The sequence below is a fragment of the Heteronotia binoei genome, chromosome 20 (assembly GCF_032191835.1).
Source record: "Heteronotia binoei isolate CCM8104 ecotype False Entrance Well chromosome 20, APGP_CSIRO_Hbin_v1, whole genome shotgun sequence".
In the NCBI taxonomy this organism is placed as follows: domain Eukaryota; kingdom Metazoa; phylum Chordata; class Lepidosauria; order Squamata; family Gekkonidae; genus Heteronotia; species Heteronotia binoei.
Genome location: NC_083242.1, coordinates 1,575,177 through 1,597,767, shown reverse-complemented (window position 1 = coordinate 1,597,767; position 22,591 = coordinate 1,575,177). Strand labels below are relative to the sequence as shown.

Sequence of the window (22,591 nt, the reverse complement as noted above, 5' to 3'; positions counted from 1 at the left end):
CCAATGGCCCCTCCAGTCCAACACTCTGCCACATAAGAACATAAGAGAAGCCATGTTGGATCAGGCCAATGGCCCCTCCAGTCCAACACTCTGTGTCACATAAGAACATAAGAGAAGCCATGTTGGATCAGGCTAATGGCCCATCCAGTCCAACACTCTGTTACATAAGAACATAAGAGAAGCCATGTTGGATCAGGCCAGTGGCCCACCCAGTCCAACACTCTGTCACATAAGAACATAAGAGAAGCCATGTTTTGATCAGGCCAGCGGCCCCTCCAGTCCAACACTCTGTGTCACATAAGAACATAAGAGAAGCCTTGTTGGATCAGGCTAATGGTCCATCCAGTCCAACACTCTGTGTCACATAAGAACATAAGAGAAGCCCTGTTGGATCAGGCTAATGGTCCATCCAGTCCAACACTCTGTGTCACATAAGAACATAAGAGAAGCCATGTTGGATCAGGCCAATGGTCCATCCAGTCCAACACTCTGTGTCACATAAGAACATAAGAGAAGCCATGTTGGATCAGGCTAATGGCCCATCCAGTCCAACACTCTGTCACATAAGAACATAAGAGAAGTCATGTTGGATCAGGCCAATGGCCCACCCAGTCCAACACTCTGTCACATAAGAACATAAGAGAAGCCATGTTGGATCAGGCCAGTGGCCCCTCCAGTCCAACACTCTGTGTCACATAAGTACATAAGAGAAGCCATGTTGGATCAGGCCAATGGCCCACCCAGTCCAACACTCTGTGTCACATAAGAACATAAGAGAAGCCATGTTGGATCAGGCCAATGGCCCCTCCAGTCCAACACTCGGTGTCACATAAGAACATAAGAGAAGCCCTGTTGGATCAGGCCAGTGGCCCCTTCAGTCCAACATGTCACGTAAGAACATAAGAGAAGCCATGTTGAATCAGGCCAATGGCCCATCCAGCCGAACACTCTGTGTCACATAGGAACATAAGAGAACCCATGTTGGATCAGGCCAGTGGCCCCTCCAGTCCAGCACTCTGTGTCACATAAGAACATAAGAGAAGCCCTGTTGGATCAGGCCAATGGCCCATCCAGTCCAACACTCTGTGTCACAGAAGAACATAAGAGAAGCCATGTTGGATCAGGCCAATATATATATATATATATACACACACACACATATATACATATATACACACTGTGGCTAATAGCCACTGATGGACTTCTGCTCCATATTTTTATCTAACCCCCTCTTGAAGCTGTCTGTGCTTGCAGCCGCCACCACCTCCTGTGGCAGTGAATTCCACATGTTAATCACCCTTTGGGTGAAGAAGTACCTCCTTTTATCCGTTTTAACCTGTCTGCTTAGCAATTTCATCGAATGCCCACGAGTTCTTGTACTGTGAGAAAGGGAGAAAAGTACTTCTTTCTCTACTTTCTCCATCCCATGCATAATCTTGTAAACCTCTATCATGACACCCCGCAGTCGACGTTTCTCCAAGCTAAAGAGCCCCAAGCGTTTCAACCTTTCTTCATAGGGAAAGTGTTCCAGCCCTTTAATCATTCTAGTTGCCCTTCTCTGGACCTTTTCCAATGCTATAATATCCTTTTTGAGGTGCGGTGACCAGTCTTGTCTGCAGTTCTGGAGGCCTCACTTCAAGAAGGACGTGGGCAGAACGGAGCAGGTGCAGAGGAGAGCGAGGAGGGTGATCAGGGGCCTGAAGACCAAGCAGCCCTAGGAAGAAAGGCTGAGGGACTTGGGAAGGTTCAGTCTGGAGAAGGGGAGGGGGAGGGGAGGCAGGACTGCCCTCTTGAAGTCTTTGAAGGGCTGTCCCTTAGAGGGGGGCAGGGAACTGTTCCCATAGGCAGCAGAGGAGAGGATTAAGGGTGGGAAGAACCTGCTCAATATTAGGGAAAACTTTTCCGTAAGGGTAGTTCAGCAGTAGAATCAGCTCCCGAGGGAGGTGTTGAGCCCCCTTCAAGGCAGTCTTGAAGCAGCGGCTGGACAAACTGTCAAGTCGGCTGAATTCAATAACGAGTCTTTGGTTGAAACAAAGTTACTAGTTTATTGAAAGCAGAACTATAGACCATGATAGAGATTGAAGGACTGGGGTACATAGACATTAACCAAGCATTTAAGGTATAGATCAAAAGGATTCCTGAGGGAGGGGCACTCTATGCAGGGTATATTCACATCAGGATGTTACTACTTCGTTCCCAAGCTGAGGCCTTGGCGCTTTCACACTCCCACAGACACCCTGCCTGAGAAGGCTCCACTATCTTGTTCCCATATCAACATTTCAAAGCAGGCTACACAATAAAGGGACAGTGAGGGGGTGAGGAAAGTTAGCTAGCAGCATTCGGTGTTCAGTGTGGTTTACCCAGAACCCTTTACTTCTGAACCAAAGTTAGGATGATGCAGTTTGACCAAAATACAGCAGACTTGACACAAACCCTTTTCAGGGATGCTCTAGGCTGATCCTGCATTGAGCAGGGGGTTGGACTACATGGCCTCTATGGCCCCTTCATGAATAAAATGAAAGTGTTTCCTTATTCTAAAATGTTTCCCGTTCAGAAACAGCGTGAGAACTGAAATTCATTCCAATGAGGCTGCGTTTCACTGAATCAGACCCTCAAGGGATAGTACTTTCTACTCAGACGGGCAGCCCCTCCCCATGCTCTCTCAGGCAGAGGTCTTCTGCATCACCCACTACTTAATCCTTAACTGGAGTTGCCAGGGATTGAACCTGGGACCTTCTGCATGCCAAGCAGAGGCTCTTTCGCTGAGCTGCAGCCCCTCCCTTCCTTGCCGAAGGGGTAGTGCACGGGAACCTTAGCTGATCATGTTAAAGATTGAGCTTTGTCTTTTCTTAAATTTACACATAGAAACACACCTGGTCGAGTTGGGAGAACACCAGCACTGCCTGCAGTGAAGTTGGAATTTTGGAGTTCTCAAAGGGGAGTCCTGTTTTACTTGCTGTTACAGAAACCCACCGTACGAACCCTGTGGTGTTAAAAAATAAACTTTGACTTGCACGTGCCCTCTAACACTGTCTCTTGCTGCCCAAGAAATTTGGCAATGCTGAAGGTGAAAAACATATTTCCAGGGCACTTCACCAAGTATCCAAGGCTTTATCCACCTTTAGAGGGAAATAAAAACATCTGCGTAGCTGGCTGCCAAAGGATTCCTGTTTCATAGTGGTGGCGGGGGCAACAACTGTATTTTAGCAGCCATTTCCCGCCACGCTTCACCACATCTGGAAAAAGAAGGGCTGGTTTTATTTTTGCTTGAATCAATCAATTTATTGTGTTTAGCCAGAGGCCGTCACAAAAACACAGCAACACAACTAGATTAAATATATAGAACAAATATACAAAGACAATTCCAATAAAACGAAAGTTCGTTAATACCAAAGTTCAATATATCAACAACAGGTTCAGGTAGCATCCTCTTCTTTTGCAGCGTTCGACCTTAATTTCATTGCAGCAAAAAGAGAGGCTCTATCCCAAACGTGTGCATCAGTATCAAAGAGCAAAAATATATTTTTTCAGTGTCTGTATGAGTCTAAACGAGATAAAATTCCTGTCAAAAACTTCAACCTGGGGTCTGAACAATAAAGGACATATGAGGTAAATCCTCTAATATAGGAAATCCACAAATACAGACTTGTGTGCTGTTTTTGGTTGAAAAGGGATCACCATTTTTTTCCTCTGTACGTTTTTACTAAGAATCTGACTTTTATTACATTTTCCCCCTGTCAGCTCTAATCTCAAAAGTCACAAAGCCACTTACATTGCAGTTTTGCTGAGATTTACTTAAGCGTCTATCTTTCCTCCCCGGGTGCACGGATCTACCGACCAGAGCTGTGCTATAGCCGGCTTCAGCTAAATTGATTAGCTCACTCTTTGCACATTCCAAACTTAATCTCCCATCCTTCCTCTCCCCCCCCCCTTTCTGGTTTTCTTATAATGGCAAATCATGTTACTTCCACAACCAACAGGGTGCTCCTGCAGGGTTTTCAAGATAAGAACCTAAGAGAAGCCCTGTTGGATCAGGCCAGTGGCCCCCCCAGTCCAACATTCTGTGTCACATAAGAGCATAAGAGAAGCCCTGTTGGATCAGGCCAGTGGCCCCTCCAGTCCATCACTCTGTGTCACATAAGAACATAAGAGAAGCCATGTTGGATCAGGCCAATGGCCCATCCAGTCCAACACATAACATAACGCATAAGAGAAGCCATGTTGGATCAGGCCAGTGGCCCATCCAGTCCAACACTCTGTGTCACATAAGGACATAAGAGAAGCCATGTTGGATCAGGCCAATGGCCCATCCAGTCCAACACTCTGTGTCGCATAAGAGCATAAGAGAAGCCATGTTGGATCAGGCCAGTGGCCCATCCAGTCCAACACTCTGTGTCACACAGTGGCCAAAATTTATATATATATACACACACACACACACACACACACACACTGTGATTAATAGCCACTGATGGACCTCTGCTCCATATATTTATCTAACCCCCTCTTGAAGCTGGCTATGCTTATAGCTGCCACCACCTCCTGTGGCAGGGAATTCCACATGTTAATCACCCTTTGGGTGAAGAAGGACTTCCTTTTATCCATTCTAACCCGACTGCTCAGCAATTTCATCAAATGCCCACGAGTTCTTGTATTGTGAGAAAGGGAGAAAAGTACTTCTTTCTCTGCTTTCTCCATCCCATGCATTATCTTGTAAACCTCTATCATGTCACCCCACAGTCGACGTTTCTCCAAGCTAAAAAGTCCCAAGTGTTTTAACCTTTCTTCATAGGGAAAGTGTTCCAACCCTTTAATCATTCTAGTTGCCCTTCTCTGGACTTTCTCCAATGCTATAATATCCTTTTTGAGGTGCGGTGACCAGAATTGCACTGAGGTGGCTTTGCCATTGCCTGTCCCAGCAGGGCAGCCCTGGACTCCCTGGGTGGTCTGGTTCCCCCATCCAAGTAAGAACCAGGGCTGACCCAGGTTAGCTTCTGAGGTCTGATAAGGTCGGGCCACCAAAGTATGGACTTCATTGTCTGTTGGATAGGAAAGGCAGATGTAAAGAAGAAGAAGATATTGGATTTATATCCCTCCCTCCACTCTGAAGAGTCTCAGAGCGGCTCACAATTTCATTTCCCTTCCTCCCCCACAACAGACACCCTGTGAGGTGGGTGGGGCTGAGAGAGCTCTGACAGAAGCGGCCCTTTCAAGGACAACTCCTACAAGAGCCATGGCTGACCCAAGGCCATTCCGGCAGGTGCAAGTGGAGGAGTAGAGAATCAAACCCAGTACTCCCAGATAAGAGTCCGCACACTTAACCACTACAACAAACTGGCTCTCACAGCAGCTGACCTTTCAAGGTCAACCTCTGCTATGGCTGACCCAAGGCCATTCCGGCAGGTGCAAGTGGAGGAGTAGGGAATCAAACCCAGTTCTTCCAGATAAGAGTCTACACACTTAACCACTATACCAAACTGGCTCACAGCAGCTGCCCTTTCAAGGACAACTCCTGCAAGAACTATGCAAGAGCAACCCAAGGCCATTCTGGCAGGTGCAAGTGGAGGCTTGGAAAATCAAACCCGGTTCTCCCAGATAAGAGTCTGCACACTTCACCACTGCACCAAACTGGCTCTCCTGACTAAAGGTAGTCCCCTGTGCAAGCACCAGTCGTTTCCGACTCTGGGGTGACATAGCATCATGACCCTCCACCCCCACAGGCAAGCAGAATACGATAACACATCAGATGCGGTGTTGTACTTCATACAGCCCATTTTGCCTCAATGGAGAAATAACCTACCTGGTCACTCTGCCCAGTCTAATGAAGGTATCGCAACCATTTCCTGGAAAGAGACAATTATGGAATACTGAGCACCTACGTGAGTTTTCAACATAGACCTGGGAAGCCTGATGAATTCATTCCAGGTTGTTTGGAAGCAAATGCCTCTCTGGCTAACCCCCCCAGCCTCAGGGGACGTGAAGAAATCAGTAACTGTGTGCACAGTTCTCATATGAGGTGTCAGAAATTTTAAAGAGCTCAGCATTGGCTGGATTTTAAAGTAACGTAAGTCCAGGGAAATCCTTGCCTTCAAAGAGAATAACATTTCAGACTTACTTCTCAGCTGAAGTTGTGTTGTCCAGCAAATTGCCAATGAGAAGGGGGTGGGGGGTGGGCTGGAGATCTAGAATTACAACTGACCAGCACAGGATGCAGCTTTCATCTAGCTCAGGTCCTTCACTTCCCCAGGGTGCACTCTACGGTTGGCAACCTCAATTGCCAAGTCCCCCCCCCCTCGCAGCCACTGGTGGGGGTTGGGGCGGACAGCATTGCCAGCTCCAGGTTGGGAAACTCCTGGAGATTTGCAGATGGAGCCTGGGACAGGCAGAGACTTCAGTGGAGCAGAATGCTCTGCACCCGCCAAGGCATCCACTTTCTCCAGGGGATCTGATCCCTGTTGTCTGCAGATAATTCAGGGGGATCCCCAGGTCCCACCTGGAGGCTGGCATCCCAAGCCTGGAGATGTCCTGACTATGCCAATCAGCTCCGCTGGAGAAAAGAGCCACTTGGAACGGTGGACTCGGTAGCAATTGTGCCCTCTGGAGACCTCTCCCAAACCCCACCCGCTAACCCCAAATCTCCAGGAATTTCCCAACCTGCAGTTGGCAACCATAATTTAGCAGAGAAATTCATCTGAAGGTGGGAAAGGGGCTGCTGCTGATAAAAAGCATGAAGATTCATCATTATAAGAAATGTTAAGGACGCCCCATAACCTCCCCTCCCGCCTGCCCCCAAACAAATATTTTTTTCCTAACTTTTCAACTCGTGGAAGGAAGTAAAACCAAAGAATCGCCCTTCTGCAACCCCGCCCCCTTTCTGTGTGTTCGTTAGCGAAGGCAGCCAATCATATCACGAGATGAGCTACAGGCTGGCCCATCGCCTTTCTGAGACCCCCTTCCCGATTGGTTAACCTCGGCCACTCCGCCCTCCCCCCCTCAGGCCGCTCCCTTTGTCTTTCATTGGACGAAGATCGGATGATTTGATTTTTGACGCGGCTTTACGAGCGAGGAGGGAGCCAATCCCGGCGGGCGGAGTTGAGGAGGAAAAGGCGGGCGGGGCGGCGCGGGGGCTCGCGGGAGCTGTAGTTCAGGGCTTGGAAGGGAACGCGAGCCGAGCGAGGAACAGGACTACGATTCCCGGCGTCCCAAGCCGACGGGCGTCACTTCCGTCCCGGCGAGGCCCGGATGGGGCTGTGAGGAAACGGGACGGAGCAGCTGGGTGTCCGGCCCGGGGGAGGGCGCGGGGAAGGCGGGACGATGGGAGGCCGAGCGCGGGTCGGCCCCGCCGCGGCCTACAGGTGAGCCCCGCAGGGGAGGGAGGCTCAGGAAGGGCGCGGCCTAGAGGGCCCCGCGAGCCCTGCTGTCGAGTGGGTGTTGGGTGGGATTTTATTCTCCCCATTTATATATTTTATTGAATTTTGGAAATATGCAAGTTAATATTAATATTCATATGCAATTATAATTAATCTTATGGCACCAGGTGATGAACAAGCCTAAACACTTACGTGCATACAATAAAATGTCTAGGAAGAAGAATTTTAAGTTATATAGATGTGTCTAGATACGTAGACCCTTTTCTATCCAAGGAGAGAGATCAAGATGAAAACAGGATTGAAGTTAAGGCAATAATTCCTGCATCGAAATAATGAGGGGAGGGACGGCGGCTCAGTGGCAGAGCATCTGCTTGGTAAGCAGAAGGTCCCAGGTTCAATCCCCGGCATCTCCAAAAAAGGGTCCAGGCAAGTAGGTGTGAAAAACCTCTGTCTGAGACCCTGGAGAGCAGCTGCCAGTCTTAGACAGTTCTGGAGGGAGGGACAGTGGCTCAGTGGTAGAGCATCTGCTTGGTAAGCAGAAGGTCCCAGGTTCAATCCCCGGCATCTCCAACTCAAAAGGTCCAGGCAAGTAGGTGTGAAAAACCTCTGTCTGAGACCCTGGAGAGCCATGAATGGGGCTGTGCCTCAGTGGCAGAGCATCTGCTTGGTAAGCAGGAGGTCCCAGGTTCAATCCCTGGCATCTCCAACTCAAAAGGGTCCAGGCAAGTAGGCGTGAAAAACCTCCACTTGAGACCCTGGAGAGCCATGAATGTGGCTGTGGCTCAGGAGCAGAGCATCTGCTTGGTAAGCTGAAGGTCCCAGGTTCAATCCCCAGCATCTCCAACTCAAAAGGGTCCAGGCAAATAGGCGTGAAAAACCTCAGCTTGAGACCCTGGAGAGCCATGAATGGGGCTGTGGCTCGTTGGTAGAGCATCTGCTTCGTAAGCAGGAGGTCCCAGGTTCAATCCCCGGCATCTCCAACTCAAAAGGGTCCAGGCAAGCAGGAGTGAAAAACCTCAGCTTGAGACCCTGGAGAGCCATGAATGGGGCTGTGGCTCAGGGGTAGAGCATCTGCTTGGGAAGGAGAAGGTCCCAGGTTCGATCCCTGGCATCTCCAACTCAAAAGGGTCCAGGCAAATAGGCGTGAAAAACCTCAGCTTGAGACCCTGGAGAGCCATGAATGGGGCTGTGGCTCAGTGGCAGAGCATCTGCTTGGGAAGGAGAAGGTCCCAGGTTCAATCCCTGGCATCTCCAACTCAAAAGGGTCCAGGCAAGCAGGAGTGAAAAACCTCTGTCTGAGACCCTGGAGAGCCATGAATGGGGCTGTGGCTCATTGGTAGAGCATCTGCTTGGGGAGCAGAAGGCCCCAGGTTCAATCCCCGGCATCTCGAAAAGGGTGCAGGCAAGCAGGTGTGAAAAACCTCAGCTGGAGACCCTGGAGAAAGAGCTGCTGCCAGTCTGAGTAGACAAGACTGACTTTGATGGACCAAGGAGGGTCTGATTCAGTAAAAGGCAGCTTTCATATGTTCAATAATAGCATTTAATTTATATCCCGCCCTCCCCGCCATTGCAGGCTCAGGGCAGCTCACAACACGATGTAAAATACAAAGATTACATAACAAAGCAACCATCTACAACATTATACAATTTCCTTAAAATTCCCTTAAACCGTCTAATTAATTCCAACAATTGCATGCGATCGTACTCGGTGCTACATTTTCAAAAATTTCCGATATTACTCATTTACAGATTTTTGTAGCGACAGTCCATCTAATTGAACCCATATTATCATTAAGCTATTAAGGAAGAATTCTTAATTGCCTAAATAATTTGTATGCAAACTGTTACAGATTATTCCCAAAATTACTGTTGAGTAATTACTATTAGGTGTGATCCATGACTAACACAGTAAAAGAAAAGGAAGGTAGAAAAAGAGAGAGTCTTGACTTTGAAAGCTGACTGGGTGGTGGGGTTGCCAGTCCCCAGGTGGGTAAAGTAGGAAAATAACACTGTGAAATGAACAAGCGTTGAAGCGTTGCGGGTATCTGGGGCTGAAGGAGTGGTGTATGTTTTGAGATTTTCAGCATAGCATCCGGTACCTCTCCTCAAAAGACCCTCCAAGTTTCAAAAGGATTGGAGCAAGCAGTCCAATTTTGTGAACCCCAGAAGGTGCCCTTCCTTATCCATCATTTCCAATGGAGGGAAGGCATTTAAAAGTGTGCAGTCCCTTTAAATGTGATGGCCAGAGCTCTCTTTGGAGTTCAGTGGTGCTCGTCACAACCTTCAGTATAGCATCCAGTGCCTCTCCTCAAAACACACCCCAAGTTTCAAAAAGATTGGACCAAAACGATGACTCCCAAAAGAAAGTGCTCCTGTCCATTATTTCCAGATGGAGGGGAAGGCATCTAAAAAGTGTGGAGTCCCTTTCAATGTGGTGGCCAGAATTCCCTTCGGAGTTCAGTCGTTTGTCACAGCCTGGCTCCACCCCCTAAGTCCCCAGATATTTCTTGAATGGGGCTTGGCAACCCTACAGGCAAAGAGTCGCCTCCTCTCTGCCTGCCTTACCTGGCAGGGGGGGTTGTGAGGATGTGCGAAATGGCAAAACCCACTTGTGAACAATCACTAAAGTGCTTTGAGGGTGAAAGTGCCGTCAAGTCAGAGCTGATGTATGGTGACCTCGTGGGGTTCAGAGGTGGTTTTTCATTGCCTCCCTCTGGACCTCCTTAGCTGATCCTGCTAAGTTTCCAAGACAGGGCCCTGGAAGTGGGTTATTCAGCATGTGTGAATGTGCCTTCAGTCAGACTAGGATCTGGGTTCAAATCCTGTTCAAATCCCCACTCCCCAAGGAAGCTGTCTGGGTAACCCCTTGAGCCAGTCACACATACTCTCAACTTAGTCTACCTCACAGGGTTGTGAGGGTAAAATCTCAGTGGGGGGGGGGAAGTGGGGTATAAAAAGGAAGTAAACTTTCAGTCCCCTTGTGGGGCTGTTGTAAGGATAAGGATACTGCTTATTTTCTCTAGATTTCAGTTTTAGAATCTGTGCAGTCGAGGCAGCTGAAGTCTGTTGGCATGAAGGTGTGTAAATTTGCCACGATCTGTACTAAAAGAGTGGAATAACTGGTTGCAACTGGGGAGACGGAGGTCAAAGCCCCCACTGCAAAGATGAAGCTCATCGGCTGACGTTCATAAAGCCAGCAGTAACGATTGCTTCAACAGGGAACCTCTTGTAAGGGAAAGAAATACCTCCTTTTGAGACTGGTTGTAGCTGTTTTGTGGTGAAAGACTAGGGTAGCAAGCACTTAGGGGGTGTGAAATTGAGTCATTAGAAAAGCTACGTTGCTGTTTTGTAAAAAAGCCTTGAAGGTGCACATTTAGTGAGGCTGTTGAAGTCGAGTCGAGGGGCACCTTAGAGGCCACGAGCTTTGGGAGGTGGTGTGTTTTCAAGAGCCAAAATCCCTTCATCATCTGGTAAGGCAGTAATCCCCAGCCTGTTGCCTGGGTATGCCTTGGGGCCCACTGATGTGTTTCTGCAGCCTCCTGTCCAAGCAAGGAACTGGCCTGGCTTCCTTCTAGTTCAGTAGAAGAAGAAGAAGATATTGGATTTATATCCTGCCCTCCACTCCGAAGAGTCTCAGAGCGGCCCACAATCTCCTTTACCTTCCCCACCCCCCCACAAGACACCCTGTGAGGTGGGTGGGGCTGAGGGGGCTATCACAGCAGCTGCCCTTTCAAGGACAACCTCTGCCAGAGCTATGGCTAACCCAAGGTTGTTCCAGCAGCTGCAAGCGGAGGAGTGGGGAATCAAACCCGGTTCTCCCAGATAAGAGTCCGCACACTTAACCACTACACCAAACTGGCTCTCCTTCAGTACAGAAGGAAGGAGCACCCAGTTGGCTCCGTCATAGAAGAGTGCTTGACTTGGAAAGCCTAAGATTTGGGGACTGAGCAGGGCCCGGAAAGACCCACACACACACTCCCCCCCCCCCAAATGTTCGTGCTGCCATTCAGCCTTGGGGGGGTTGGGCTAAAGTTTTGTAACAGGGGGCTGTTGGGTTTCCTGCGCGTGATTTTCATGTTGCATTCAGGTATTTTTGTGTCGCTGTCAGAACCTGGCGATGCATAGATGTTGAATCCGCTTCTTTGCTTGTGGGAAGTTGACAGGCTGCGATGCAGTGTATTGAATAAGGCCTCTGTGCTGGGTAGCTGCCAAAGCCAAGTGGTTTCCTCCTGTCAGTGAAATCACCGAATCCTTCTCTTGCAGCAAAGATTAGGCTGCAGCCTTAGTGACTGATCCTGTTCAAACCGGCAGTGGAAAGGCACCAAGAATTGCCGCTCTGTTTTTATTGGTTTTGGGGGTGGAGTATGAGTATGGAAGATGAGTGGCTGAGTTTCTAGTGGATCATTAGTTGCAGGTCGTGTGTGGCGAAGTGCTCAGAGTCTCAGAGCAACGCCCAGTCATCTCCTTTCCCTTCCTCTCCCCACGGCAGCTGTGTTGGTCTGAAGCCACAGAGCAAACTTTCATCCCAGGGGCACCCGGAACTGAAGTTTGCCGGTCTTAAAGGTGTCCTTAGACTCAAACTTTGCTCTGTGTCTTTGGGCGTGGGAGGTGTTCTTGGGATTGTTAGCAGATTGCTTGCAAGGGAGGGCTTGATGCTCTGGGAAAAGCCAACGGTTCACCAGCTCTGTAATGCGCTGAATGGTCATTAGAACGTAAGAACATAAAAGAAGCCCTGTTGGATCAGGCCAATGGCCCCTCCGGTCCAACACTCTGTGTCACACAGTGGCAAAAAAAAAAACAGGAGGTCCATCAGTGGGGCCAGCACACTAGAAGCCCTCTCACTGCGTCCCCCCAAGCACCAAGAATACAGAGCATCACTGCCTCAGACAGAGAGTTCCAACAATACACTATGGCTAATAGCCTCTGATGGACCTCTGCTCCAGATGTTTATCCAATCCCCTCTTGAAGCTGGCAATGCTTGTAGCCGCCACCTCCTGTGGCAGTGAATTCCACGTGTGAATCACCCTTTGGGTGAAGAAGGACTTCCTTTTATCCGTTCTATCCCAACTGCTCAGCAATTTCATTGAATGTCCACGAGTTTTTGTATTGTGAGAAAGGCAGAAAAGGACTTCTTTCTCTGCCTTCTCTCTTCCATGCATAATCTTGTAAACCTCTATCTATTAACACCCCCAGTAGCAGCACTGATACATTTTTTTTGTAATATTTGCAACCCTTCCTATACACTCTTGGTGATCTTGTATTCTCTGTGATCACTCGACCCCCTGAGACTGTTTCCTGATCTCGAGAGTGTTTGAGGAAGCTTGGCTTCAGTTGCTTCAATTGCAAGCCATTGGGGAGGTTTGGTCAGTGGCGCTTTCTCCTTTCTAGTGTGGAAACCCAGGGAAGTTTTGTCAGACAATGTGGCAAAGGGAGCCTTGACTCACGGAAGGTTATGCCCTGGTGAACGGCGTTGATCTTTAATGCATTGCTGGACTTGGAATTTTATCCTACTACTGCAAACCAGCACAACGACCTGCCTGAAACCCTTCTGCCAAACGGTGTTATTAATAAAATAATTCTCTGCCCACAGGCTTTTAAAAGTGTCGCTTAACAGATGTTCCTCTGGCAGTTGCTGCCTTTTTTGGTCGCTAAAATGTTCTCTCTGACATGCCCTTCTGGATTCTTTAACTAATTTGCCTGAGTTGGATCTTGCTTAGAGAGCCAGTTTGGTGTAGTGGTAAAGTGTGCGGACTCTTATCTGGGAGAACCGGGTTTGATCCCCCACTCCTCCACTTGCAGCTGCTGGAATGGCCTTGGATCAGCCAGAGCTCTTTTATCTGGGAGAACAGGGTTTGATTCCCCACTCCTCCGCTTGCACCTGCTGGAATGGCCTTGGGTCAGCCAAAGCTCTCTTATCTGGGAGAACTGGGTTTGATTCCCCACTCCTCCGCTTGCACTTGCTGGAATGGCCTTGGGTCAGCCATAGCTCTCTTATCTGGGAGAACAGGGTTTGATTCCCCACTCCTCCACTTGCAGCTGTTGGAATGGTCTTGGGTCAGCCAGAGCTCTCTTATCTGGGGGAACCGGGTTTGATTCCCCACTCCTCCTCTTGCAGCTGCTGGAATGGCCTTGGGTCAGCCAGAGCTCTTTTAGGAGTTGTCCTTGAAAGGGCAGCTGCTGTGAGAGCCCTCTCAGCCCCACCCACCTCAACTATAAAGTTGCTGAACAGATCTTACTTTGTTATGTACAATTACTTATATACTTTTGATTTCTTCTGGTCTACATCCAATTACACCTTCGTTCCTAATAATTCTAACATTTCCGACCTTGGGTTATTGTAAGCATAAATGTTTTAAACATACGTTGTTCAGTTCTGTCTCTTAATCCTTCTGCACTTTGAGACTCTGAGAGGGCGGGATATAAATCCAATATCATCGTCGTTGTCTTCTTCTCCTCCTCTCATTGGCAGAAGAGGAAAAGGCACCGTTCAGCATGTAACAGACCCACAGGATCTAGCCCAACATCTCCTTGAGCCCAGCTGATGAGGCAAGGTGACCAAGAGCATATTTATAAGTCTTTCTTTTTTTTCCAGAGGCAGCTTTTACGACTGGCGAATGCGGGGCTAGAGCATGAGCGCCAACAAGAACGCCCGCTACAACCGTTTCCCCAGCGGTACAACCAACGGCGCTTCTTCAGAAAGCGCCAACGGGGTAAGAGAGAGCGTGGTGGTTTGGGTGGGGGCGGAAACGTGCATTTGCTTTCTGTCCGGGTGTGAAGCGGTTCTGGGAACGCTGCTCCTGAAAAGACTTGTCGCATCCAACCACAGGGCAGTTTTGTCTGGAAATGGCACCCTCTTCCCCGCTGCCCTTGGCTAATGAGAACTCTCTCCCTCTATGGAGGATTACCGATAGGGTAACGGGGGTCTCTGTGTGTTTCAGACGAGGATGGAGACCACGTTTGGCCCTGCGTACTCTGCAGCGACCACCATCACCAAAGGTAAGCACAGAGAGCTCCGCGTCTTCCTCTCATATGAACATCTGAGGCTGCCTCCTACTGAATCAGACCCCCCTCGGTCCCCCTCGGAGAGCCAGTTTGATGTAGTGGTTAAGTGTGTGGACTCTTATCTGGGAGAACCGGGTTTGATTCCCCACTCCTCCACTTGCACCTGCTGGTGTGGCCTTGGGTCAGCCAGAGCTCTGGCAGAGGTTGTCCTTGAAAGGGCAGTTGCTGTGAGAGCCCTCTCCAGCCCCACCCACTTCACAGAGTGTCTGTTGTGGGGGAGGAAGATAAAGGAGATTGTGAGCCGCTCTGAGACTCTTTGGAGTGGAGGGCGGGATATAAATCCAATATCTTCATCTACCTCACAGGGTGTCTGTTGTGGGGGAGGAAGGGAAAGGAGATTGTGAGCCGCTCTGAGACTCTTCGGAGTGGAGGGCGGGATATAAATCCAATTTCTTCTTCTTCTTCTTCTTGTTCATCAAAGTCAGTCTTGTCTACTCAGACTGGCAGCTGCTCTCCAGGGTCTCAAGCTGAGGTTTTTCACGCCTGCTTGCCTGGACCCTTTTGAGTTGGAGATGGCGGGGATTGAACCTGGGACCGTCTGCTTACCAAGTAGATGCTCTACCACTGAGCCACTGTCCCTCCCTCTCTTGCCCAGGGAGGCTGTAACTCCCTCGCTTGTCCCATCTCCCTTCCTCTGTTCCTAGAGTGATCAAGGCTTGCATGGAAGTATGGCATTTCCATGGAAATACATTAAGGAAACCAAACACCAGTTTTACAACTCCCCCTCCCCCACCCCCGACCTCAGAATTGCCTTGTTGGATTGGGGCAAAGGGTCTATCCTGGGTTTTGTGTAGCCAGTTTGGTGTAGTGGTTAAGTACACAGGCTCTAATCTGGGAGAACTGGATTTGATTCCCCACTCCCCCATTTGCAGCTTCTGGAATGGCCTTGGGTCAGCCGTAGCCCTCGCAGAGTTGTCCTTGAAAGGGCAGCTTCTGTCAGAGCTCTCTCAGCCCCACCCACCTCACAGGGTGTCTGTTGTGGGGGAGGAAGGGAACGAAGATTGTGAGCCGCTCTGAGACTCTTCGGAGTGGAGGGCGGGATATAAATCCAATATCTTCATCTACCTCACAGGATAGTGGGGTGCAAGTGGAGGAGTGGGGAATCAAACCTGGTTCTCCCAGATAAGAGAGCTCTGGCTGACCCAAGGCCATTCCAGCAGCTGCAAGTGGAGGAGTGGGGAATCAAACCCGGTTCTCCCAGATAAGAGTCCGCACACTTAACCACTACACCAAACTGGGTCTCTCTTTCTCTGAGCCTTTCAGTATTGCCTCTATGTGGGTGGAAACAAAGAGGCTTTTTCTTTTGCTCTGGTTTCTGGCTAGGCAGTGTGACCCTGTGAGGTTGTCAAAGGTCTCATGTGGCTTTCCTCCTCCTCCTCCTAGCGGACGGGAGCAGCACCTTCAAGCAACACCGCCGGACTCCCTCCTCCTCCTCCAGCACGCTCACCTACTCCCCTCGGGACGAGGACGATGGCATGGTATGTGTCCCAAGGGGGACTACTGAGTTGGTGGGAATAATGGGTGGCGGGCAGGGGTCATTTTGCAGGAAAATAGGCGTTGGAGCTCATTAGCATGACTCAGTTGCATATGCCACGCCCCCTGACATCATCGAAAGGTGTACTAAGTTATCAGCTCAGCATCTACCTTAAGTGCACGGGAGAGCCAGTTTGGTGTAGTGGTTAAGTGCACGGACTCTTATCTGGGAGAGCCAGGTTTGATTCCCCACTCCTCCACTTGCACCTGCTGGAATGGCCTGGGGTCAGCCATAGCTCTGGCAGAGGTTGTCCTTGAAAGGGCAGCTGCTGTGAGAGCCCTCTCCAGCCCCACCCACCTCACAGGGTGTCTGTTGTGGGGGAGGAAGGGAAAGGAGACTGTGAGCCGCTCTGAGACTCTTCGGAGTGGATGGCGGGATATAAATCCAATATCTTCATCTTCTTCTTAAAAGGCTTCTTAAATTAGAATTGTCCTGTTGTCCTTACTCCCATCATACTTTTAAAATTACTTTCTCCTATGTGGCCACAGTGGCATGAGAAAGATTTCCATCAAGCTGCTTGATAGGTTTTGATTATTTTCTCATTGGGGGGTGGGGAGGAGATATTTGAAAGTTTGTCAGATCTTAGAGTTCAGCAAAACTCTCACAGGGGGTTTGAACGATGGAGCCCAGAAGCAGGTATTTGTGGAGGTAGGGGGAAAGAAAGAAAGAAAGGAAGGAAAGAAAGAAAGAAAGAAAGAAAGAAAGAAAGAAAGAAAGAAAGAAAGAAAGAAAGAAAGAAAGAAAGAAAGAAAGAAAGAAAGAAAGAAAGAAAGAAAGAAAGAAAACCATAAAATTCAGAGGTCCAGGAGCTCTGCTCCTAAGCTGCCCCAAATGAGGCCTGGTGGCACTCTTGGAATCAGCTGGTCCCACAGTTGCTTACTGGTGCTGGCTCGTCACCTGTTGTTGCTTTCCCTCATCTGTGCTCCTGGGGGGGGTCACCCCTCACACTTCTGTGGGGACAGGCATTGGGCCAATTTTGTTGTGGGTTCAGGTTTCCTTGGGCAGGGCTTTTGGGGTTTCCCTTGGGAGGGTGTTGTCACGAAGCAGGACTGGCCCTGGCCGCAGAGGTTTCCCGCCCCTGCTTCTGTGTCGGATGCAACATCCACCGGCGAGCTTCTCTCTTGGCCTCGCCTACCTCTCAGGGCTGCGGGGAAGACGTGAGAGGAAACGCCTGCAGCCAAAGAAGCGACTCCCCGCTCTCACTGCTCTCTGGAGTTTGCCCGTCACCTTGGTGTAGAGCCCTGTGGTGAGGAGAGGGTGACGGGAAGCACTGCAGTGGCATGGAACTGGAAACTGTCGAGGCTAAAAGGGCAGACTAGAACTTGAATTCCAGGCCCTGCTTGGGTCACTGGGTCTCTTTGGGAGGCACCCAAAGGCTGGTTGTGAGGAGGGGATGTGGAGAGCTGAGCTCTCTGGGGGAAGAGCAGGTTATGAACGGGAGGGAGAGAAGGATGGTGAAAGATCCACAAGCCAGAGAGCCAGTAGTGGTTAAGTATGCGGATTCTTATCTAGGAGAACAGAGCTTGATTCCCCACTCCTCCACTTGCAGCTGCTGGAATGGCCTTGGGTCAGCCATAAGCTCTCACAGAGTTGTCCTTGAAAGGGCAGCTTCTGGGAGAGCTCTCTCAGCACCACCCACCTCACAGGTGTCTGTTGGGGGTGGGGAGGTGAAGGAGATTGTGACCGCTCTGAGGCTCTGAGATAGAAATCTAATATCATCCTCATCTGTGTTCTTTGGCTACAAAGTCGACAAATGACTTGAAACTGGCCTTCTGTTGACAAGGTGGGGGCAATGGGGACTGGCCTTCCTTGCAAGGCTGTTGTTAAGATTGAACATTTGATGGTAAACTTTGCCATCCTCTTTGTTCTCAGTCTATAGCTTTGGTCCTTAGCCTCCCTTTGGGGGTGCGTCCTGCCAAGCTCAGAAGTGCCTTTCGTTTGCGCACTAGAAACCTGTCTTGTGTGGAAACCATTCTGGCCTATTAAGATTTTCTCCTCGAGCTCTTGCCATTGCGGTCTGGGTATCTCTCCCTCTCCTCCCCCACCAGCAAGTGAACCCGAATGCCGTTCTGCTCAGCAGGTCCTCTCTGACGCCGCTCCTGTAATGCTGCGTTAGAGATCCGGAGGGGTGTGTAATTCCACTGGCAGTGTCCCTTGCCCAGCCAATCCCAGGCAGCTCGGAGTGCAGGCGAGCTCTGCGATTGGCAGGCAGAATGCCTAGCTGGCTCTCTCACCCTGCCGACAGGAAGCCAGAAAGCAGAACCTGGAGCGAATTGAATTGGAGGAAGTCCCTGGCCATCTACGCAAAGAGATTTGGCAGGACTAGCTGAGAGCCCTCTTAGGGACGGCAGAGCCGAGGAGCCTCTCGCTAGGAGCAGGCGAAGCTTCCCGGAGCGGATCAGGCCCGGGTGCTGCCGCTGGGCAGGAGCTGGGGGGAGACCCTGCCTGCCGCCTCCATGTGGGGCAGGTGAGATCTTGGGAGCCAGGCAGAAACAGGTGGATTGTGGGGCAGGAGGGCTCTGTTGCTTGGGTCTGCGGCTTGCAACGCTGGCCCATCTGCAGGAACTGGGCAGGTGCATAAAGGGAAGAGCCTCAGCCAGCATGCCTTTGAGGCTTGTGCAGGTGATGACTTTGGAGGCCAAACGGCAGAAGACAGCCAGCTTCAAGAGGGGAATGGATAAGCGTCTGGAGCAGAGGTCCATCAGTGGCTCTTAGCCACAGCCTATTGTTGGAACTCTGTCTGGGGCAGTGATGGTCTGTATTCTGGGTGCTTGGGGGAGGGGGCGGGCAGGATAGAAATCTATCATAGAAAAACATCATCATCAGTGTGGGGGCAACAGTGGGAAGACTTCTAGTGTCCTGGCCCCACTGATGGACCTCCTGATGGCACCTGGGTTTTTTGGCCACTGTGTGACACAGAGTGTTGGACTGGATGGGCCATTGGTCTGACCCAGCATGGCTTCTGATGTTCTTATGTCTGGGGCAGTGATGCTCTATATTCTTGGTGTTTGGGGGGGCAAGAGTGGGAGGGCTCCTGGAGTTCTGGCCCTGCTGGCAGACCTCCTGATGGCTCCTGGGTTTTTTGGCCACTGTGTGACACAGAGTGTTGGGCTGGATGGGCCATTGGCCTGATCCAACATGGCTTCTCTTATGCTCTTATGTCTGGGGCAGTGAGGCTCTGTCTTCTTGGTACTTGGCAGGTGAGGGAAGGACTGCTAGTCCCCTGTCCCAACTGATGAACCTTCTGATGGTCCCTGGGTTTTTTGGCCACTGTGTGACACAGAGTGTTGGACTGGATGGGTCATTTGCCTGATCCAACAGGGCTTCTCTTCTGTCTGGGGCAGTGAGGCTCTGTATTCTTGGTGCTTGGGGGGTGGGGGGAAGGACTGCTAGTGTCCTGGCCCCACTGGTGGACCTCCTGATGGCACCTGGTGTTTTGGCCACTGTGTGACACAGAGTGTTGGGCTGGATGGGCCACTGGCCTGATCCAACATGGCCTCTCTTATGTCTACCATTTTCCTTCCCTCTCATCCACCAGAGCCCCAATTCTGAGTTTTTGGTAGTTGCAGTTTATCCCACTCCCCCCGCAAACAAAAAATGGCCTGCTTAATACCACGTGCTCCCGCTGAGTCTGAGTTGGCCTCCCGCCATCTTCCCTTGCGACCGCAATTGAAAGAGGCATAGTGGAAGAGGAAGCTCAGGAAAGAGGCAAGCTGTGTGCAGGACACCATGCATTTCGTGGAAGTGCGGAGATACTCCAGGATGTGGCCCCGGCTGCAGAATCTGGCTTCTGGGGCTTTCTTCTTCTTTTCTCTCCATAAAGCGACGTCCTGGCGGCTCGATAGCGCTGAGCGCTTGCCAGAGCAAGCGTTGGGGGAAGTTTCCTGGCGACTTCCCCATCAGCGATGAAGCAGCAACGCCGTAACTCTTGCAGGACTGTGCAGAGCCAGAGAGGTCATCCCACTTGGTTGCAGTCTGCAAACGTAAAGCAGGTTGCCGGGTTTAGATTGCCTCCCCGCTTCCCTCTCCTTTTAATTGCTCACGTACAGTTTGCTGGCATTTGGCTGCGCCGAACAGCGATGGGGAGGTATCTGAGTGCCGGATTTCAGCAGAGAGGTCGTGGGCGCAGCCCTTTCCAAACAGCCTGGGAAACAGGCCATGCTCTTTTTTGTCTTGCTCCTCTCCGCAGCCGCCCATCAACACTCCACGCCGGTCCGACTCGGCCATCTCCGTCCGCTCGCTGCACTCCGAGTCCAACATGTCCCTGCGCTCGACTTTCTCTCTCCACGAAGAAGAGGAGGAGCCAGTAGGTATTTGGGGGGCAGGAGAGTGGCACATGACGCAAGGTTGTTGCAAGGGCCTGTCTGAGGTCTGGAAGAAGAGGGTCTTGGGGAGAAGGTCCCTAGCCGTCCGGTTTTTCTGCTGGGGGGGGATGCAGTCTTGAGGGTCCCTTTGTTGAGGGACAGTGGCTCAGTGGCAGAGCATCTGCTTGGTAAGCAGAAGGTCCCAGGTTCAATCCCCGGCATCTCCAACTCAAAAGGGTCCAGGCAAGCAGGCATGAAAAACCTCCGCTTGCGACCCTGGAGAGCCATGAATGGGGCTGTGGCTCAGTGGTGGAGCATCTGCTTGGCAAGCAGGAGGTCCCAGGTTCAATCCCCGGCATCTCCAACTCAAAAGGGTCCAGGCAAGCAGGCATGAAAAACCTCCGCTTGAGACCCTGGAGAGCCGCTGCCAGTCTGAGGAGAGAAGACTGACTTTGATGGACCCGGGGGGGTCTGATTCAGTAGAAGGCAGCTTTATATGTTCTTATTATACTCCAAAGTGAGATGGTATCGCTATGAGTTCAGTGAAGTTGGCAATGCCAGCCTCTCCTTTGGTCCCAAAATCTTCTCTGGCCTCTTCCTTAGAATCCTAGAGTTGGAAGGGACCTCCAGGGCCATGTAGTTCAAGCCCCTGCACAATGCAGGAAATTCACAAATTCCTCCCCCCCCACACACAAACATCCCCAGTGGCCCCTGCTCTGTGCCTGGAAGGTGGGAAGAAAAGCCCTCCAGGACCCCTGGCCAAGCTGACCTGGAGAAAAATTGCTTCCTGACCCCATAGTGGCCCTCAGCGTTTCCCTGGGCACATCAGAAGGGCCCATGAGAACGAAGCCCTGGTGCAGCCCTTCCTACCCTCCCGCTCACGATCTGCCCAGCTGTCAGGTGGCTGTCTGGTCTCTGCTTGAAAACCTCCAAAGCAGGTTTGCCTTTGGCCTCTTGAGGGTCTCTGGGGTGGTGTCCGTGTGGCACAAGGGAGGTGGAGAATTGACGGCAGCAGGTGGCAAAACCAAGCTGTGGGCCCTCGAGCGGCTCGTACCAAGCAGGTCTCGTGCTCAGAATCTCAAATGGAATCCTCTCCCAGCGTGCCCCAGGGGTCCGTAGCCTTGGAATCCAGACCTCAGGCTTGCGTGGAGCTCGGAGTGACAGTCTGCAGTGGCTTCGTGTGCGTCACCATGCTGATTCAGTGAGCCAGTTTGGTGTAGTGGTTAAGTGCGCGGGCTCTTAACTGGGAGAACCAGGTTTGATTCCCCACTCCTCCACTTGCAGCTGCTGGAATGGCCTTGGGTCAGCAGAGCTGTCCTTGAAAGAGCAGCTTCTGAGAGAGCTCTCTCAGCCCCACCCACCTCACAGGGTGTCTGTTGTGGGGAAGGAAGGTAAAGGAGAATGTAAGCCCCTCTGAGACTGTGCCAGAGATGCCGTTGGGGTGGGCTGTTGCCCTCTCTTGATCCTTCTTCCAGAGGGGAAGGCAGACGCTTAGCTAGTCAAGGGCTCAAGCAGTAGAACGAGTGGCAGAAAAGAGTTAGAATCCAGTAGGACAGAGGTGGCCAACGGTAGCTCTCCAGATGTTTTTTGCCTACAACTTCCGTCAGCCCCAGCCATGGAGAGCTACTATTGGCCACCCCTGCAGTAGGACTTTAAAGACTTTAAAATTTACAGCTGGGTCTGAGCTTTTGTGAGTCACTCCTCACTTCTTCCTGTACAGCCAGAGCATGAGCCCATCTGTCCTTGTATCTCGGAGAGCGGAGCGATTTCACATGTCGAAATAACAACAGCAGGCAAAGGGTAATAGCAGACGTGATTGGATTAGGTGCGATATGCAGAGAGAAAGCAGGCGCAGAGAAATCAGAAATCCTCTCTGCGTATCGCACCTAATCCAAACACACCTTCTGGTCTCATTTTGCCTGCTAATGTTGTCTGGCATCTGGAATCACTCCATTCTTTGAGATACGAGGACAGCTGGACTCATGTTCTTGCTCTGTCTGCAGAAGTCAGCAGTGGCTCACAACAGCTCCTCCCCTGCCACCAATTTTGTTAATCAGAATTCCAAGAGTCGGAAGGGATGTCCAGGGTCATCTAGTCCAACCCCCTGCACAATGCAGGAAACTCACAAATACCTCCCCCTAAATTCACAGAAGGAGCCCCGCGACGCAGAGTGGTGAAGCTGCTTGACTGCAGCCTTAAGCTCTGCTCACGACCTGAGTTCGATCCCCGGCGGAAGCTGGGTTCAGGTATCCGGCTCCAGGTAACGTTTGAGGTGTTTTCTGGACTCTGGCTCTACTTCTCTTGATCTGTCCCCATGGAAT

The 22,591-nt window shown here is 50.8% G+C and overlaps 1 protein-coding gene and 1 non-coding gene across 2 annotated transcripts in view; one reads left to right on the top strand and one right to left on the bottom strand.

Annotated features, from left to right (window-relative positions):
- Positions 1-5,962: 5,962 nt before the first annotated feature.
- On the bottom strand, positions 5,963-6,049 carry LOC132588628 (small nucleolar RNA SNORD60). The gene has a single exon (XR_009556518.1). It is a non-coding gene; the product is annotated as a small nucleolar RNA SNORD60 (small nucleolar RNA).
- Positions 6,050-7,219: 1,170 nt separating this feature from the next.
- TRAF7 (TNF receptor associated factor 7) overlaps positions 7,220-22,591 on the top strand; it is a 47,540-nt gene continuing 32,168 nt past the window's right edge. Inside the window, exons 1-5 of the mRNA XM_060260753.1 lie at positions 7,220-7,355; positions 13,963-14,080; positions 14,309-14,366; positions 15,816-15,910; positions 20,156-20,272. Of these exons, the coding sequence (XP_060116736.1) occupies positions 14,000-14,080; positions 14,309-14,366; positions 15,816-15,910; positions 20,156-20,272 (351 nt within the window). The 5' untranslated portion in view covers positions 7,220-7,355; positions 13,963-13,999. The remainder of the gene's footprint in view (positions 7,356-13,962; positions 14,081-14,308; positions 14,367-15,815; positions 15,911-20,155; positions 20,273-22,591) is intronic.